General features: G+C 37.3%; 1 protein-coding gene across 4 annotated transcripts in view; it reads left to right on the top strand.

The window, feature by feature from the left end:
* Nucleotides 1-9,638, top strand: part of dac (dachshund family transcription factor) — a 374,594-nt gene extending 364,956 nt beyond the window's left edge. Inside the window, exon 13 of one of the 4 annotated variants that reach the window (XM_074176210.1) lies at nt 6,298-9,638. In XM_074176210.1, coding sequence (XP_074032311.1) covers nt 6,298-6,431 — 134 coding nt within the window. In that variant the 3' untranslated portion in view covers nt 6,432-9,638. The remainder of the gene's footprint in view (nt 1-6,297) is intronic. The other 3 variants (XM_074176206.1, XM_074176207.1, XM_074176209.1) reach the window with 3 other exon arrangements.
* The last annotated feature ends 5,250 nt before the right edge of the window (nt 9,639-14,888 follow it).

Below are 14,888 nucleotides of genomic sequence, written 5' to 3'. Positions count from 1 at the left end.
AACTTCTTAATTAAATCCGCCAGGAAATACAAAAGGATTAGAACTGGCATTTCGCAGCGATGTCGCATTCACCGAAATCCTCGGCAAGTGACAACGGAACAACGAGCCGAGAAATTGCGACATTAGAGATAACATCGCGCTAAATAGCCGCGGGCCAGAATCCCGGCCGGGATAATAGCATTGGCGCGTTCCTAAATTAACTCCCTTCGACTGTACTGAGCGGTTGGTCTGTCTATTCGTCCGTCCGTCGTTTATTCTACTCCCTTCACCCTTGCGCTGACAACGAGCTTTTTGAATAAATCTTATTACGTTCCAGGCGCTAGTTTTATAAACAGAGTGCTGTGGAAGAGCATTATTATTATTGATGGAATTGGCACATCTGGGCATAATCATTCATGAATTGTATAAAACTGGATTTCAGAAAATGGTCTGAATGACGATCATTTAGTCTATTTCATCTCGAGAAAACGCCAACTTGGTTGTTGAAAGAGTGATACAGTTCTGGTGTCTGGGAACAGTACGTGTTTTAGATTCATTATTCACCAGAGGTTTCGGCTACTATTTTTTTAACCAAGAAGGTTTAGCCGAAGCTCCGATATGAAGAAGGTTGCGGCGACATCAATAAAACCAATGATAACTCGCCACAACGTGAGATAGTATCACGAACTTCTTTACCCTTCATGCAGCTATAGTATACTGAGATGTTGAAGCCAGTCATGCCATGATGAATACCTACTCCAAGTTTCGACTTCAACTCATTCGAACTGAGAAAAGCAGAAATTAGGTACTTTGATAAGTCAACGTCTGCATTATTGTTGAAGAAGACTTTCCGCATCCGCTTATCCTTGTGTAGGTACAGAAATAAGGCTAGCTCTGTGGCTTAAATGTAGACCTTTTGCTGAACGAGTTCCAACTCGGTGGAAGAGTTGTAATCTCCTCATTCAGTATCGAAACTCTAACCAAGTTCATCGACTGCTGGCACAGCTGCCTTTGCGATAAATTCTCCAATCTCTGTTGTCTCATGGTCGCGGATCATGCAAAGAAGGGGTTCCGAACTTCTGATGACCTTACAGGCTCCATCCATTCATGTAGACGTTCAAAAATCCAAGACTCTGTTATTGGGGAAGCATAACCATGGAACGGACGATTTGGACAAACACAGCGCATCATTTTTCTAGTTTTCACGTCGAGTTGAGAGTTTTTTCCGAGTCCACTGCACAACGATGAAAGTGCAGAATAAGATTGGACCGGAAATCACGTTTTTTCTTTCCGACGACCAGATCTGTGGAAATTTGTGCTGTTACTTGCTGCGAAGAGAGTTATTCACTCCGAGATCTAGATAGCTTTTAAAGCCTTCACCTACGGCAGTGGTCGCCAACCTCTTCAATGTGTTGAGCTACTTTGTTAATTTTGGAATAAACAGCGAGCTACCCACACGGAAGCCACGTAACGCAACGTAAATGAAATAATCCACAGTTAATTTATCATTATATGTATTCATTTTACTATTTAACTGGTAATACATAATACATAGGTACTAATAATAAACTAATAACAAAATAACTAATATTACTAGTACGTACTTGTTCATAGCAACATCAAACGAAGGTGTTTGAAAAATAAACACAAACTCTTATCCAGCCACAACGGCATGTCACGTATGATTTAAAAATAGTTAATAATAACAACAAAAAAGTAACGCACTATCATGAACATAAACATAGAAAAATAAAAAAGCACGTTCAATGAGAAGGCTGACACTCAGACTCATCGATAATTTTTTTAATGTTTGCAGTATAATTTGATGCAGCCATTTGAATACAATTATCCAGATGTTCATCTCTAAGTCGATTGCGATATTTGTTCTTAATAAACTTCATATTGGAAAAAGAAGATTCACACAAATAGGTTGAACTGAATAATGCTTTCACTTTCAAGGCAACACGGCATAGAACTGAATATTTGTCTTTACTTACAATAGGCCAGATACATTCAGTACTTGAGACTAATGATTTTAAGGCTAAATCATTTTGAAACACAACTGTTAATTAGGTTTTGTTCCCAAAACTCCAGCTTTTATATCAGAAATCATTTCCGCTAGTTCTTTGTCTCTCCCCTGAACCTGCAAATTAAGTTCGTTTAATTTCTCTGTAATGTCCACGAGAAAACCAAAATCTCTAAGCCAGATTGAATTTTTTAGTTCCGAAGTCGGTTCACCGCGTTGTTTGAAAAATTGAACTATGCCAGATAGGACATCATTAAAACGTTTCAGCACCCGTCCTCTACTTAACCATCGGACTTCAGAGTGAAGGAGTAGGTCCTCGTATTGACAGTCAACTTCATCGGCCAAGGTTCTGAATAATCTTCTTTGTAACGCTTGAGCTCTAATCTTGTTCACAATTTTTACCACCAGTTTCATCATGTTGTTTAGTTTCAGGAAATTTCCACATAATGCTTGCTGATGGATAATGCAGTGGTAACAGAGAAATTGCGGAAAAGTTTCATCTTTACGACATAACGCCACCAGACCCTTCTCACAACCCACCATAGCTGGAGCCCCATCGGTTGTCAAGCCTACCATTTTCGATATTGGAATTTTCTCGGAAGAAATAATATTTTTTAAATGAGAAAACAACTCATGTCCAGTTGTGTGTCCTTTCAGTGGAATGAACTTCAAAAGATCTTCTTTAATCGTAAAATCACTAAAAACCATCCTGACGAACACGGCCATCTGGGCAGTGTCAACGACATCTGTTGATTTATCCAGTTGAAGTGAAAAATAAACACAGTTATCTAAGTCAGTTCTTAACTGTAAAAAAATATCATTGCTCATTACTTCTGCACGTCTCATCACTGTATTAGCAGAAAGTTGCATAGATTTCATAGCTGAAACTATCTCGTCTTTATTTCTAAAGTTGGCAAATAACGAATCAGCAGCTTCTAAAAACGCCTGTTTTATAATTTCCCCGTCTTCATAAGGTTTCTTTTTTTGTGGGACACACGGTATGATGCTTCAGTTGCAGCCTTATTTTTGTCGACTGTTCTCAAAAATATTGATTGTTGTCCAATTAACTGCTTTTTCAACTGTTTCAGTTTCTCTTTTCTGGCGGCAGAATGGAGTGGGAATTATTTTTCAAAATTAGAATGTACAGTTTTATGATGTCTCTCAATATTTCCTTTTTTAGCAACGGAGACCGAAGTATTACATAACAAACACACATTTTTATCTTTAACTTCTGTAAAAAAGTATTGTTCTTCCCATTCCGAATGAAAGTGGTATGTCTTTACCTTCTTACAACTGCTTCCATAATATTATTTTTGTTGTTGTCTACTAACACAACCGCTGGACGTTGGTTACGCGTTCAGTTTTGAACTAAGCGCAATGTCGCCGCGCCGTGCGTATTTATCCCATTTAAAGCAATCCAGATCGTTCTCGAACACGAACGCGCTGGTCCGGCTGGTCGGTTTTAGCCGATTCTAGCTTGAGCAGAACGCTCACCGCAACGTTGCCGCGGTGACAATTAGATTTTTTTGTAGAATTTTCGGAAGCTCCTCCGATGTTTGCAGTTTGTATTTTTTAAATTAAAATCGTTGTGAGAGCTACCAGCATTGCCTCCGCGAGCTATCGATAGCTCGCGGACAAGGTTTTGCAAATCAAGAGTGGGGAGGATCATCAAGGACCCCAATAATAAGAACAACCATCCTAACAGAGTGGCTTGGGTAGATCTACGAATTTGTATCAGTTTTCCTTACTCTTTTCGGGCGATATTGGTCTTACCCAGAGCTGGAAAATCGACAAATATCCTCTTGATCGATTGGTTGATAAGAATTACAATAGGCTTATTAGCTTGTTTCTATCAATGAATTGATGACTGTAACCTTTACTACTTGGTAAAAAATCATCATGAAAAATGAGAATTGAAAATATTTATGTTTTTTATCACTTTTATTTGTAACTAGTGTATTGTTTGAAACTAGTGTATAAGTTTGAAAATGTCCGTATAGGACGAAGCTGCAGTGGTAAGAGTGGTAAAAAACATAGAAAGTTTCATTATCACCTTGTATGTATTATTATTATTGGTATTATTGAATTATAATTTTTCGAAGCAACCTCATATCGCATCAAACAGTAAGGACTTTCCAGGACTTCCAACAAGGCATGCATTCCCACCGTAGTCGCTGATAGTTTCACGAGCCGTGTTATCAGGAACCAATCAATCCTAATAAACCGCGCTAGTTGGATATTACAAGTCGGGCATCCATTAGAAGGGCTTCCGGCGAGCTCCTGCGTCTTACCTCACTTCCGGAACTTGGCCTCCGGAGCCCGGAATAATTCAGGACCAACTTGCCACTTTAAGCCTTAATGAATAGGTAATTAGTTAATATTGTGCCGGCTTCCTGTTGTCCACCCTTTTCGCATATACGTAGAGGTCGTCTTGGGACCCATTACCAGGACCCTGTTCCGAACTTGCTATTGTTTGCCGAAGAAAGGATTCCGATTGAATTAACTCTAATCGGAGAAGATTATTATGGATCGAACCGGGCCGGTTGGTGTGTCTTCTGCGATGGAGTTTGGATGTAAATAACTTCGGAACGCTACCGATTCTGTGTAACTTAGTAGTTTAGCTCTCAAGAAGTTGATAGATTTCGGGGCCCACACAAATCAACATGCTTATATTTCAAATATCTCATCCTGAACAACAACAGGTAGCTCAGAAGTGATACAAATTTAGATCGAAGAGAGATCAATTTTTGGGGAAAAAAGGTTTTGGCTTCCCACTGTTCCATCTTCATACAAGAAAAATAAAGGTTTTGTCAATACGAATATTGAAAACATTTCCCACACTTTAGTAATTATGGAAAAATATTAATGGAATGTTTTATTCACCTTCACCTTCCTTTGATTATTTCCAATCTAGCAGAAGTATGAAAAAAACTTTCAAATATTTTTTGTAGATACTTCTTTTTGTTTTCGGGATTCGTTGTATATAACGGGTAATTTTTTAAGAGTTATAGGATTTGATTTTCAAAACAACACAAAAAATTTGAAAAAAGTGATGAAATCTTTATTGGAATCTATAGAACGATCAATATAATTCAATGTTTGAAGATGATTTCATGCAAATGTTATCTGCGGCTCCACAAGGACAACATTTGCATGTCCATGCACAAAGTCCAAATTTGGCACACTCTCTCTAACATATCTACCGGTATTTCCCGTAAAAATGCTTCAATATTGGTTCCAGAGCGTCAGTCGTTGCTGGTTTATCCCTGTAGACATGAGCCTTAACATGACCCTACAAGAAATAATCCAAAGGCGTTAAATCACACGATGTAGGCGGCCAATTGACGGGCCCCAAACGTGAGATAAACTGTTCATCGACGGCCGCTCTTAATTGGGCCAGTGTTTCGCGTGCCGTGTGGTATATGGCACCGTCTTGTTGAAACCACATATCAGGCATGTCCAATTCTTCCATTTTGGGCAACAACGAAGAAGAAGTACTACCTGATGATGCCACCGACCCATAATATTCTATTCTATTCTATTCTAATCCACACCAAACAGTGACTTTTTCGGAATGCATCGGTAGCTCTTGCAGTGCTTGTGGCTGGTCTTCACTCCAGAAGTAGCAATTTTGCTTGTTAACGTATCCATTCAACCAGAAATGGGTCTCGTCGCTGAACACAATTTATCCATAAAAATGTGGATCTTCCGCCAACTTTGCCAGCGCCCATTCACCAAATGTTACACGCTGTGGGAGGTCGTGTGGCTTCAATTCTAGCACCAGCTGTATCTTATAAGATTTTACACCCAAATCCTTTCGCGAATCGACATTTCACGGTCATCACGAACACTGACGGATACAGCCGCAATATTTTCTTCGGTCCTCACTCTACGTATGCGTGTTGGTGGTTTAATGTCCAATAATGTAAACTGGGTTCGAAATTTGATCACAAGCTTCCGAATAGCTCCCTCAGTAGGCCGACGAAACTGCTCATAAATTGGAAGAAATGCACGATGCACTTTCTTCACCGAGCATGAATTTTGATAATAAAATTCAGTAATTTGCAAGCGTTGTTCATACGTAAGTCGATTCATGGTTAAATTATAGACCAAACTGAACAAGTCTGACAGTGACACAAGACACGATTCACGCGTGATTTGTCAAAAACAGTGTTGTCAAAAAGATACTAACAAAAAATCTCTCATTATATAGGGTCTTCCAGCAGGGACTTCCAAACGTTTTGCTTTCCACATGTCTCTTCTGTACCATTCACGATTCTGATTTGTTGCAGATTCTTTGGCTCAGGAACTGGAAATGGAGAGGAAGTCTAGACAGCAACAGACAGAACGAGAAGTGAAGTCACCACTTCAAGATCGTTCAGCCTATTACAAGAACTCAGTTATGTTCACCAGTAGCGCAACATGAAACGAGTGGATTCCACCAAATAAATCAGATTTTGTACAGTGGCAAATATAACTTCTCAGATATATAAATTGAAACAGAGACGGTTTCAACGAAATAGTGAATCAGGTTTTGTATTGTAGCACTTTTTTCAGCACGAGTTTCGAATATACGAAGTGTTCGGTTGGGAAAGAGCTACAGTGCAGTTGATAGACACAATTAGGTCAAAGAGTGAAGTTTCACAGCCGGAGATACTGGTGTCAAAGTTATTTTTCGGGTTTTTAGCCATGTTCAACGAGTTTCTATACCTGACGTTTCGTCCACTACTGCGGTAGACATCACCAAAGGCGATGAGGTAACAATCAAAGTGCTTAAGTTGTTTCCAACTGCAATGCTGAAATTCTTCTTGGATTTTATATTATCATATGTGGCCGTGGATTCAATGACCTTGTTTGTGTACAATTGAGGACAGGTAACCAGATTGTATTGATGTTCATTGTCTCTTCTTTTCTATTGAAATTATCCATGCGTTTTGTATTTGTATTGTCTTTTTATACAGGGTGTTTATTAAACATGCGGCAAAAATTTGAAGGACTCTTTCTTAGACTATTCTAAGGATATCCAAGGATATTCAAGAATCCAATATTCTCCTCATCAACTTCCGAACTCTTTCAAAAACACCAGGATTGTTTCTGATTACGTTACACCCAGCAATTATCCGATTTCTCAAATCTTCCACATCGTCCACTGGAGTAGAATAAACTTACAACTCCAGGTGGCCCCCTAGGAAATAACCCAGGGGGTTCAGGTCCGGTGATGGAGCAGGCCATACGTGAGGTCCACCTCGACCAATCCAGCGATCTCCGAATGTTACTGTTAAAAACACTCGAGCCAATATGCTAGAATGTGCTGGTGCACCATCGTGCATAAATCATATTGCATTTCTTGTAAACAATGGTACATCCTCCAGAAACTGAGTTAGCGTTTGTTTCAAAAAGTTGCGGTATACCTCGTTGGTAAGTTTTCCTGGCAAAAATACCGGTTCAATTAAGAAGTCAGCTACGATTTCCACCCAAACGTTTAACGATAACTGATGTTGAAAGCTATCTTCAAGCACCTCACGTGGATTTTCTTCAGCCCAAACATAGTCATTGTTGAAATTCCTTGTGGCATTTCTTGAGAAACTGACTTCATCGGTAAAAAAATAAGCGTCATTAGATGAGCGATTTGAACCAACGTGCGCAAAAGCCATTGATAGAATGCGATACGTGGAAGAAAATCTGCAGGAAGAAGTACCAGAACTCGTTGTTTGTGGTATGGGTACAACAAATAGTCTCTAAGAATGTTCCAAATCGTCCCGTTACTTACATTTCGAGTATTTGCAATTTTTCCAGTAGAGGTACCTGTATCTTCTTCTATCATGGCCAGCACATTCTCTTCTACTTCTACCGTTTTCACTGTCATCGGCCTTTCTGGTCCACCATTTCGCTTCAATGCTCGCATTTCACAAAGTCAGCCATCTGTGCATTACTATAGCCATTCGTGATAGAGGAATTCACTAACAAGGCTTTAAATATCAAACACAGAAAATGCACGTCAAATAGACAAAATCAATCAGTTTCAACCTAAGCGGAATGTTGTTGAAATGTTAGATTTTTTTATTGGTTGGTAGGTTCAGTGTAGTTGTACTTTTATATCGGCCACGTTAATAATTTCAAAATTACAAAAATTGTTATTGTCGAATTTTTTTCCGCTCCGTATTTTCGAATCAAAGCGCCCTATCGAAAATCATCAAAGAACAAAATATCCTCAGAATGGTCCAAGGACTAGTCTCTTGAATTTTTGCCGCATGCTCAATAAACACTCTGTATATTATTGGATAGTAATTTTTAGTTTTATCGCGACAAATTCCAGCGTTAAGAAACAACTCGGGTACTACGACCGACATCTCATCGCCTTTGATGATGTCTACCGCAGTTGTAGACGAAACGTCAGACACAAAAGCTGCAGACTATGGCAGAAAACTGGAAAATGTCTTTAACATATTTAGGTGTCTGATATTTTTCAAATATTGTTTCATTTCATGGTATGCTGTTATTTTGGAATGATATGTTGAATGATTTCAAAAATCGATTGAAGTTAATTGTCCGTTCATTTATTCTTCTACATTAAGACTGACTTTAGAATGCTTTATAAATCATGTTAACACGAAAAAGTTCATCCAATTTTTTTTGGAAGATGTTACTTGTTTTGTTCTCACTTCAGAAAATATTGAAAACTTATCCGTGAAGAGTAATTCATTGCCTGAACTTAAAAAATTCCATGTTTTTAAGAGCTAAATGAAACTGGAGTTTTCCCTGAAAACTACTAAAAGAACCCTCTGACTTCGGGTTGAATAGTGTTATTTCTTTCGGAAAATGGTTTGATAATACGAGTATACGCCTCTGTGACAATCAGTGTCATTACTTCATTCATGACATCAAGTTTCGCACAAGTTCAAACAGTAATAGTTTTCTGAAATCTCATGAAATATTTTGTGGAAATCTACTTAGATGATCCGATGTCAAAAGGTATTTCTCAGTAAAAGGTCTATAGTCTATAGCTTCTCCAAGAACGGTTTCAAGACTAGTTAATCTCAAAAACTCATTTCCCATGATTCTTCTGATTCAAAAAATTGACTTCTGCAGACTTTGAGATTTTTTGCTATAAGCTTTATGGAAATAACTCAATCTGTTACCGTTACTCTTTTGATTCAGTCCAATGAATGCGTTTTTTGGTTTGTTCATTGTCTAATCCTCACAGTCATAATATCAGTTTGAAAAACTATTATTCCAGATCCGTTCCTAAAACATTAAAATGATCATCATCTGAAAGGCATGTTTTGTGAAAAAGTGATTATATTTCTTCACAACCTGAAAAAGAATTAAATCCAGATTGATGGACAATTCTGTCCAATTCCTTGTCACTTTTAAATAATTATTATAGTTTCAACTCCTGTCCCACGAATAATCTGAGTGCAATACATAGAAGCTAATAAAAACTGTATGTACAATATTCTGTAATCTGTATTTTACAATTAAGAAATAGCGTTTAGTACATTTTTCAACTGGCATATACACAGTTCATACGTATCAAAACTTTCCAGAAATTAATGTTAGATTACATGTAAGGGCAGTATGTGTGTATTTATTGTAAATATTTATGTATGTGTGTGCCTTGTAGAAAATAAAATAATAGAAATTTCGATAATATTTGTTTTATTCAAGGTTGCTCACATTTCTTTTTCATTCCAGACAAAAGTATAACATTTATAGAGTTTTCAGGAAACTTGGCAAGACATTTTGAATCCCACATTTTTATAGATTTCAATGTGAAATTTTCAACAACTTCAATAACTGTTAAATATTCCGGGATTGCTTAAATTTCGCGGGCAATGCATATTCAATTGGCGATTTTTCAATTTTTCAAGTTGGTACATTCGTTTCAACATTTGTTCAGAGTTTCAGTTGTTTAACATGTTTAGTTTTTTGGGAAGAGGCACAAAAGTTACAAGTGTGATTTGGTGTCGAATATTGTGTGAAAAATGGAATTGAGTGCTCGAAAATACTTGAGTTGTTGACAGAGGCATACGGTGGTTGTACTCTGAATAGAAAATATATGAATGACGACGCTTCCTTATTTTCTTTGGAAAATTTTCACATTCACAGAACCTTCCTTTCGCAAAAATCCATGTCTCCTAAGAAAATAACCTTTTCAGTTTGAATTGCTTATTTGAATTCTGTAAAAAAACACACACTGAAAATGGTATTACTTCGAAGAAAATATGTTTGGAAAAGAGCATTATTAATATTGAAATGTTTTATGTATGTCGTATTGAGTATTATTTTGTAAAGGGTGATGCAGGTCATACGAAACGGACAGAAAATCACTTCAATTTCTTTCAACTTGAATTCTGTATAAGGACTGAAAATTACATTTGGAAATACTGTTTCTGATATTTTTTTGTATATTTTGAGAATATACTTTACTTTTGACAATTATTTTGCTGAAAATTAGCCAAAATTAAATTTTGAATGAAACTATTACACTATTACAAAATTTGTATCATGAAGTGGTGCTGCAATTTTTACCGGGTTTTCCAACAGCTGGAAAAGCAGATGCGCCACTGGAATTAATGAAGTCGCCCCAAAGCGCGAAGTAATTTTTGTTGTTATTTTATAATTTCATGATTTGTATTTTGGAAGTGTTGTCAATATACCGGGTGTCCCACATTTTATGTGACAGGCAATATCTGGTTTGTTGAAGGAGATACACAAAAATGTTTCATACAAAAGTTTTAGGAGTTCATGAGAGCTATATTTTGATATAATTTTCAAATATACAGGGTGTTTAATGTGGGTGCTACACACCAAAATTCATTTCAATTTCATCAACAATTTCATCAAGCAGCTTATGCTTGTTGATGCCATAGTAACAAATGTTGTTGAATTGAATCTACTTGTCAGTTCGATTCAGTGATTCTTTGCAAAACAGTAACTGTGTTCTTTGTGCGAAAACTCCAGTATGCCTTTCGCGTTTAGTCCAAGTGATTGCATTGATATGTTATTAATTTTTGGGGAATGTCAGAAAAACTGCCGTCAAGCACAACGTCTATACCAAGAACGTTTTCCAGACAGACCCATTCCATCACAAATGACTTTTTCGAGAGTTGTAGAAAAATTGCGAACTATGTCATTTCCTTCTACTATAAAGCATCGTCATCATAAGAGATCTGTTAGAACTGAAGATTTAGAGATCAATGTGTTGGCTTATATTATTATTCATCCACATGTTTCTATCCGTACTCTTGCAGAAGAAGTCGGTGTGAGTAAATCTAATGTACAGAGAATTCTGAAAGAAAATAAATACCACCCATTCAAAATTCAGTTGGTACAAGGTTTGAAACCCACGGACTTTGAACGACGACTTGAATTCATTGCTTGTATCCAGGTAATATTACATGAAAGTCCTAACATATTCAGTCAAATTTTGTGGAGCGATGAATGGCGATTCCACAACAATGGAGTTGTGAATCGACATAACAGTCACTATTGGTCTCAAGAAAATCCCCACTGGGTCCGCGAAAGTAATTTTCAAACTACTTGGGGTATTAATGTATGGTGTGGATTGTTCAATGGCCGCATCATAGGACCTTACTTTTTCAATGAAAATCTCAATGGATTGCGATATTTACATTTTCTAGAAAATGATTTGATCCAGTTGATGGAAGATATTCCCATAGCAGAACGACAAGGAATTTGGTGGCAACAAGATGGTGCTCCTCCTGACAATTCACAGGTTGTTACTGAATATCTGGATAGAACGTACCCAAATAGATGGATTGATAATAAGGCTCCAATTCGCTGGCCGGCTCGTTTCCCAGATTTATCACCGCTTGATTTTTTCCTATGGGGTTATTTAAAAGATATTGTTTTCACTACTCCCCCTTTGAATGTGGATGATCTGAAAATGAAAATTCGACTAGCGTGCAGTGATATTACGCCTGATATTATAAGAGCGACTTGTACGAGAGAAGTGATTCGACGTTTCGAAGCCTGTATAATATCTAATGGACATCACTTTGAACAATTTTTATGACTTATTTCTAGGTACCTACCATTCTTATGAAATGATTTATCAAGTTATATTATTTACATTGTTATTAATTAAAGATTTGTTTTCGAATACACCTCTTTCAATTTCGCAATTGTTTCATATTCAAAATGATTCCTGACTGAACTCCACAACTCAAAATTGAAACCATTACTTCGAACACCCAAAATTTTGACTAATTTTCATGTGATCTGATGCAGAGAGAATAATTGTACGAGATATTTTCAAAAATAATAGTCGTTCTCAAGACTTTACATTTTAAGCAGTAACTCAACAACGCCGTTACCGAATTTCAAAAACCAAACATGAAATGATATCAGAATTTTACGTAGCATCTGAATATGTAATGATATACAGGGCGTTCTATTTTAAAAAATGGAATTTTGGTCTGTAGCACCTACACCAAACACTCTGTATATTTAAAAATTATATCAAAATATAGCTCTCATGAACTCCTAAAACTTTGTGTGAAACATTTTTGTGTATCTCCTTCAACAAACCAGATATTGCCTGTCACATAAAATGTGGGACACCCGGTATACTTTTACTGTACAGTTTCTGGATTTCATGTTGAATTAACTATTATATTAGCGTTATGAGATATTATTATTACATTTATTCATTTTCAATAACATTCCCATTGAACAATAAAATATAACTTTCATCCTCAAATTGACTTCATATTCATCTTGTCCACGCTATTATCGGACGTAATGGAAATTCTTGATTGGAACTTAACGAAATGGAATATCAAATAAACGATGTCCAGATGGAAAACTCAATGAATGTAATGAAATTTCAGACTCGAGATTACGAATTCCAGAGGGGATATTTCTGCAAAACGGAGTATGGTCCAAGTGATTTGATATCATATTCGCGCTAATATTAAATTGTTGAATCCACTGACATTTTTGACCGAGGAATGTATCGGTATTTAGATGGCATTCGATAGTTAGCTGAAAATCAGCAGCAATGCATTTTTCTTTGACGAAATTGCCTCGATTCTTTGGATTTTTGAAGATTATAATGTTTTATTTGGACGTGTGGGGTAGTAATATGAATAGTTGGAGGTGCATGACTTTTGTCTTCTTAACCTTTCACAATCAGCAACAATAATAGCAACATTGAATGAAAATGAATCAATTGATACAATTTATTTTATGATTTTCACTATAAAAGGTTTTACAAAAACCGCGACACGTGTTTCGCATTAATAAACGCTTGAGAAAGCTATTGTATAGCAAATAACGTGTCGCGGTTTTTGTAAAACCCTTTATAGTGAAAATCATACAATAAACTGTATTTGTTTGAAGGTGATTGACAATGTTTCGTGATGAATTTCACTAGTTCGGAATTCCATTGTCTACTATATAAAATGATTTGAAATCCCTGAAACAAGTAAAAAAGAATAATTAAAAAGAATAGTTGAAAATAACAATTATATTAAGCAACAATAAACCTGAAATGAAATTATAGTGAAATAACCTACAAGTAAATATATAATAATTGAATAAATAAAAATTAAAGGAATGAAAAAAGAAAATAATAAAAATAAAAAGTGTAGAGATTCCAAGTCACGTTAGTTCACGACGTTTCGATTGTTGGTATCTACAATCGTCTTCGGGTGATGACTGGACTGATTCCTCCGAGAGATGACTATTTTATATTTCGTTGAAATACTTTCACTTTCTCTACTTTCCATTTTCCGCTTCACTGATTCCGTGAGAGATGACCGTTTTGGCGGGAGTTGGTCATTTTTCGTTTGATGATGGGTTTCCATATGTTTCGTATATCTACGCTGGCCTGGCTGAATACGTTGTTGGACAACATGTATGCGGCTTCCTTAAATTTTCTCCTGAACCAATGTTCTTCTCTGTGCAAGATCTCAGCTTGGGACCACTCGATGTTGTGTTGATGGGTCCAAACATGGTCTGCTATTCCTGATTTGCTGGTTTCTCCTCGCTGTGTGTGCTTCTTGTGCTCGGCAATGCGAACATTCAATGGCCTCTTAGTTTCACCAATATAGGATTTTCCGCACTCACAGGGTATCCGGTAAATGCAATTCTTGGAATCGCAGTCCGCGTTTGGGGGCCTGGTTTTCGTGAGGCTGCTACGGATAGTGTTACCGGATCTGAAACAGGTTCTAATGTTGTACTTGGAACCAATTCTTCTTATCCTCTCCGATAATCCTCTGATGTAGGGAAGTGCAAGCACTGGTTGTGACGGCTTCTCTTCCTTGCGAGGCTCCTGCTGTCTTTTAGCCAAAGTCTTTTCTACCATCGCTTTGGAGTATCCATTCCGCTGAAGATCATTTTTGATGATGTCTAGTTCCTTCTCGAGACCTTCCTTTGTATTACAGAGCCCAAAAGCACGGTCTAATAGAGTCTTGATGATTCCTCTTTTTGTCGATTGATGGTGGTTGGATTCGTGGTTCAGATACTGTCCCGTATGAGTGGGTTTTCGGTATACAGGTGAAGAGGACCGACACTAAGTGGGAAACAGATTCAGATCCGGTAACACTATCCGTAGCAGCCTCACGAAAACCAATCCCCCAAACGCGGACTGCGATTCCAAGAATTGAATTTACCGGATACCCTGTGAGTGCGGAAAATCCTATATTGGTGAAACTAAGAGGCCATTGAATGTTCGCATTGCCGAGCACAAGAAGCACACACAGCGAGGAGAAACCAGCAAATCAGGAATAGCAGACCATGTTTGGACCCATCAACACAACATCGAGTGGTCCCAAGCTGAGATCTTGCACAGAGAAGAACACTGGTTCAGGAGAAAATTTAAGGAAGCCGCATACATGTTGTCCAACAACGTATT

Source organism: Leptinotarsa decemlineata, unplaced genomic scaffold, assembly GCF_025532065.1.
Source record: "Leptinotarsa decemlineata unplaced genomic scaffold, Ldec_3_MD MMD2_tig00001621_RagTag_RagTag, whole genome shotgun sequence".
In the NCBI taxonomy this organism is placed as follows: Eukaryota; Metazoa; Arthropoda; class Insecta; order Coleoptera; family Chrysomelidae; genus Leptinotarsa; species Leptinotarsa decemlineata.
Note: the sequence above shows the minus strand (reverse complement) of the source record. Positions and strands in the feature narration are given on the sequence as shown.